Source organism: Lissotriton helveticus, chromosome 11 (genome assembly GCF_964261635.1).
Source record: "Lissotriton helveticus chromosome 11, aLisHel1.1, whole genome shotgun sequence".
NCBI lineage: Eukaryota > Metazoa > Chordata > Amphibia > Caudata > Salamandridae > Lissotriton > Lissotriton helveticus.
Window position 1 is genome coordinate 1,066,239,875 of NC_136072.1, and position 6,000 is coordinate 1,066,245,874.

The following is a 6,000-nucleotide window of genomic DNA, read 5'->3' on the forward strand; positions in this document are numbered from 1 at the left end:
TACTTTCTTTCCTTTCTCCAGGGCTCGGATATCGAGGACGCAGATATGGACGAGTTGCTTAGTGACACAAGGCTTCTAAAAAAGTTAAAAAAAGGTAAAATCAGTGAAGAAGAGTTTGAAAAACAGCTGACCACTGGGAAAAGAGGCACAGCAGAAGGCGTTGATTCGGAGACTTCTGAATAATGGACAATAAATACCTGCTCTCGTGTTTTGCAGTTCAGTTGGATAAATGAACTGTTGGAAATTAAGCTAAGGATAGACAATGTATGCATGGGCTCTATTAAGACTGTAAGGGCCCATCAACTGAACAATGCATGACTTCCGCAAATGCTTCCTCAGCAAGCCATGCACACTGGGTCCTGGTGAATGCATATCAACTAGTCAATGATTCATTTCCAGAGGACAAAAAAAAACAAAGAATATCCGAATGACGAGGAACACACCTGGGTTAAGTTGTCTTCTCTTTTTTTTTTTTTAAAGCCAACCATAATTTACTAAGATTAGGGTGAGAATATTCAGATTAGTGTGATTAACACCACTCAAATCATCTGACATTATCGACTTAAAAAATTAGCTTCCGGTAATGAAGTATATAATGAACTGCCCTCAGTAGCTAGTCCAGTGTAAGTCTTCGGACTATGGTGTTTTTTAAGACAGCTGCCACTGTAGATGTCAGCTGTGTAGTGGAGAGAGGGAGCTAGAGAGAAAGCAGACTCAAGAGAGTGGGAGTGACTAAATAGTCTCTGGGTCAGTGCAGTCATCTACAGGAACTGTTTTCAACCTGCTGGGTACTGAGTTGAACCTCAAGTGACCGACCAAATAAGTCTTCAATACTTCTGAAGTCAATGAAAGGCATGCCATTGAGTTTTGTAATAGGAACTCTTGTTTATAAAGCTATTGTTTTATTAAAGGAATTGCTGTACTGTTTAGGTATGTGGAGCACCAGATGCAGCACCTCTTGGAATTGTTTTAATTGATCAGCCAAAATAAAAATGCCTTGAAGTTACAAAAACCAAAGTGCACACATTGCATTAAGCAAGTCCTTTTCAAAATAGATATGTGTACTCGCACAAAAAGAGAGTAGGCCCACCTTTCAGGACAATTTTGTACAGTTTGAGGAATCCAAATGGGATATTGGGCCCACTGTAGGGAACTATTTTATAACTTCTCTTAATTTAGAAATTCAGCACAGCAAAAATGCATAGGGTGCATACAGTTTTTACTTTAATAGTTTAGATAAGAGGAATGGAAAGAGAATTTTGCTACAAAAATGTATCTTTGTGCTTCTCATTAGTCAATTCATGACTAATTTATTGAAGCAATTCAACTTCTGAGGTTGTTTATAACAAAAGACTTAGTACTGCACAAGCACTAAAAAATGCAAGTGTTAGGCAGTGATAAATGTGCATAGTTGCAAATTTCTCAACTTGAAGCTGTCCTGTATTCAGAGTGACCGTATAGTAGTAGTACTATTTTAGTAGTGAGAGAAAAGATCACTTCCTAAATTCCTAGTGTTTATTGACAGTTATTTATAATCAAATATTATGCTTGCCGGAAGATTTGATGCCACGTAGATAGGTATCGTCCAAAAGAAAATGATGCGCACTTGTGTTCCTTCTCAATATGTTAAAATACTAGATGGTCCGTTCTAAATGAAAAGGGCTGAGGTCTGTGCTCATGAACTACGTCAAACTCAGCCCGGTGAGGCTTGTTGCAAAGGTAAAAAAACTGTTTTCAAATCTCTATCACAAGAAATTTAAGAGAAAGCTTAAAGTGCTGATTTTCCAGCATCATCTTCCTTTATGACTGGGGCAAACCTCTTCTTAAGAGGCTGTTGATCCAGATGGCTTTGAAGAATCTCTTAGCTGGGTTCAATACAGCTGTCTTGTAGATGGTATACTATAGTTGGTGAATCGGACCTAGGACAACTGTGTTGGCTAAATACCCAGTGAAAGAAGGACACACGTATGCCACCTAAAAAGAGCCGATAGAGGGGCTTAGCACAATTCCTACGAGCGGCACAACAGACAATAATACCGAATAAAGATGCACACATGAAGCAAGGCCCAAAACGCCAACAGTAGTGCTTAAAAATTGAGATTTGCAAGGCTGGCCTTACCTTGACCTTATAGGGGAACATCCAAAAAGAAATTGACAACAGCATTCATGTGCTAAAAGCAACCCTGGACGCAAAAATTGATGATCTTCAAAAATACTTTAACTCCACTTGCACTAGATCTTAGAGTTGTAAGAGCTAGCAGACACTTAAAAATACCCACGAAAGACATATGGAAGTGACCTCAAAGAGACTGTATATGGCTCTGTTGACTGAAGTCCTGAAGAACAGGTTCCACAGAAAAAAATCTATGAATGAGGGGGGCTTACACATGGAGCAGACATTGTCACGTCTCTTTGGATCTTTTCTAAGGGGAGAAACATCTTGTGGTTCCACTGGGAGATCCAAGAAACACACACTTGTCAGCCCCTGCAACTCCCCGCAAGATGCGCTGCTCCCATCACTACAGAAAGTTTTAAATACCTGGGAATACAGGTGACCCGAGACCGCCAATTGTTCTTGCAGAAAAACCTTAGTCCCCAACTGACCAGACTCCGCACGGAAGTGCTCTGGCGAACCACGCAGCTGGCTTTAATGGGCAGAGCTGCCCTTTCCAAAATGATGACTCTACCGTGCCTTTTGTACATACTTCAAAATAACCTGTATCCAGTCCCCCTAGCCTTCTTTAGGCAAGTAGCGCTGTAGTGTAGTTCCTATAGTCCCAATAGGCTCTGCGCATTGGAATAATATCTTCAGTAGTGTAGACGTAGGACTGAGGTTATCTAGGTCTCTACTGACTATATTAGACTTAAGTTTTTGCCAGCTAGCTCAGAGTTCACTAGAAACTTTCTCGAATAAGCGAGGAGGGGTTTAACCTCCCTGGATAGACAAGAAGGGATTTAGTTTCTGACAACCATAAAACATGACAACTTTGCTCTCCCTGAATAAGAGTATATCTCTAGAGTCGTGTGAAAACAAAAGACAGCTATTTCACTCAGTCAAAGGTGCGTACTTAGTTTCACCAGATTGCAGAGAAAAAGAGAGACGGGCGTTTTCAATAAAAGGTGTTATTTATTGAGCAGTCTCTTTCCTCAGACAAGAGAAATGAATTGCTACAATTGCAATACTTATAGTTAAGTAAAGTGCATACAGTAAAAGCAGGATTATAAAATAATACTGTAAAAGCATGGATATGGTTTCTTAGCCATATGATACTGTAAAATGGATAAAATAGATACATACATATATACATTGACTAATCGTACTCAACTGGTGCTTCTAACTACGCCTACCCCGGTGTACCTGACCTAAGCCTAATACATGGGAGGGAGTAAGTAAGTAGCAGTTTAAGTTAAGTTTGTTTTGCCAAGAATCTGACTCAAGAATTCTCTGTAAGGGTTTAGTCAGTTCAGTACCTGGGTATTAGAAGGCAGGAGGGCTGGTATCTCTCTCTCAGGACTCTGTATCCCAGTCACCCGCAAGGGTAAGCTGGAAACGCCGGAGGCTGGATTTCTCGGCAAGAGAAAAGACAGCGTCTTTCTCAGCGGGTCAAAAAGGGAGGGGCAGCGTCCGTGGGCTCTCGCATTAGCTGGGCTATTCGGAAGTAGTAGCTGCTCTGCTCCAGGATTACCACCGTGTGTTTGCTTAAGGCAGCGTTGGTATATTTATACCTGAAAGGTGCCGGGGTTGACGTAAGGATGGACATAAGACGTCAATAAAGATGTCACTAAGAACTGGTCGTTCTAACAGTGCTTTACAGGAGTTCTCGGACGAAATCAAAACAATAGCAGCGGGGATTTCCCAGGTTGCTGGAGGCTTGGATTTGTTTAAGAACTTGGTGTGCTTTCTAGGGGGCTGGAGGAATAGGCTTGCTTAATGTGACAGCATGCGCTATGACTGAATTATGAAAAAGGGTTTCTATGCCGTTGCAGGGATACTATTGATTTATAACCGGACAAGGGCAAAGAATAGGAATATTGATTCAGGTACCTAATAAAACACACTACAACGCAGGAGCTCCGTAAACTATTATGGCAGGGAGATGCACCTAGGATTGCCCTACACAAGCTACTGAGGGGGGTGTACGAAGGAGGCTTAGTTATCCCAGACGTCAAATTTTACTATTGTGCCTCGCAACTGCTGGTAATAAATGACTGGGTCTATACGGCCAAGGAGGAGCCGGCCTAGAGTAGACATGGATGCAATGCCAGGTGGAAACCACAAAGTCATTCCTGTATGCCTGGAGGACATATCGGGACTGGCCTTAACATACCTGGGCAGTGGTGAATGGCTGGATTTAGACGAATAGGTTTCTGGGGTGGCGAAAGAGATTGACAGCCATGACGCCGCTATGGTCTGGAGATCAGCTGAAAGAAGTCACCTCCCTGGAGGGGTTGGCAGGTAATTGCCATTAACCGCCTGGGGGACATTTGGAGGAATGGAGCACCTATCCCTTTTGTCAATCTCCGACAAGAATACAATATGGCCCCCATCCAAAGATTCGCCTACTTGAGGCTTATGCATGCCCTACACAACAGGGCACGTTCCTTCCAGATTACTCCCCTCTAGAAGATAGGATGCTGCTGGACCCGATCCCTGAGAAGGGGATGGCAACAATATACCGGAAGCTTCTAAACAATGCACAAGACTTGTTGGACTCCCTTCATAGGGTCTAGGTAGATGATTTCGGCAATACGGAAGATGATGATTGGGCAGAAGCTATACAAAGCCCCAGAGAAATTGCAGTTTGCACACGATTGCGGCTGGTACAGCTTAAGATAATCCACCGCTCCTATTATCCACGCACATTGCTCCATAAATGGGGTAAGGCCCAGATGACGCAGTGTGTAAGAGGCTGCAATCAGGAGGGTTCCTTCTTCCACATCCTATGGGAATGTCCAGTGATTTACTTATTCAGGCGATGGGTGGCAGTAATAATGTTGACAGTATTGGGAATGCGAATGCCGCCGGATGTCCGATTGCTGCTCCTGTTAGTTAAGGGAGAGGAACGCTAGCCCAAACACAACAAAATTAGTGTGACACTTGCAGCGGGTATCTCAAAACAAAATGTTGCCAGGCGATTGAGGGCAAGCTCGCCCACGTCGGTGGCGAAATGGGAAGCTGACCTCGACTGGTGCCAGAGAGCGGAGGAAGTAGTATATAAAAGCAGAGGATGTTTTTAAAAATGGGAAAAGTAAGGTCCCCATGACGGAATTGCAGAGGTACATAACAAAGCCTAATGATCTCGCAGCACCAACGCCATCCTCTGGGGCGAAAGGCACTGAGCCTACTGATGTTTGTCCACTGTCTTGGATATAATTGTTCTTAGACATAATGTTTACTTTCGGGATAACAGTGGTTATGTAACCCTTTCAAGATGTATATGTGTTACCAACTCAGCCTGGTTGTATGCATGCAGACCCATTCAGCTGTTTAATGTCAATTGAGCTTGTTTAATAAAAATAATTTTTTTAAAACACACTCAGATTTGGCCTGTGTGACATTCTGGCCAAATTTCACGTCTATAGTAAAACGGAGGAGGTTTTAAAGGCAGTCGAAAACCACTCAAATTTAAGCACCATGATCACATCTGCTCGATTTTCCAAGACTAATTGCAGGCCAAATTAAAAAGAAAGCAACATTTTGGTGCATCACTGATAAACTGAGAGAAGAAGGCATCTGGTACTGGTGGATACATTCTTCCAGCATACGCTTCAGTTTGAACAAGACCACCCATTATTGTTACAGGACAGGTGGCAAACAATCCAGAACATAGAACTAATTCTGGTGAAGGAGGAGGCAAACAATGCAGAACGTGTCAGCGAAGAGCATTTAGCTATGAGGACTACAAGCTCACAATTAAGGATTCAAAAGCCAAGCATACACAGATCCCTAAATAAACTGGGAGCTTAGATAAAAGAAATGAAGGAACTCAATTAGGACTT

At 42.6% G+C, this 6,000-nt stretch overlaps 1 protein-coding gene across 1 annotated transcript in view; it reads left to right on the forward strand.

The window, feature by feature from the left end:
• DDX55 (DEAD-box helicase 55) overlaps positions 1-473 on the forward strand; it is a 52,941-nt gene extending 52,468 nt beyond the window's left edge. Inside the window, exon 14 of the mRNA XM_078667615.1 lies at positions 22-473. Coding sequence (XP_078523741.1) covers positions 22-183 — 162 coding nt within the window. The 3' untranslated portion in view covers positions 184-473. The remainder of the gene's footprint in view (positions 1-21) is intronic.
• The last annotated feature ends 5,527 nt before the right edge of the window (positions 474-6,000 follow it).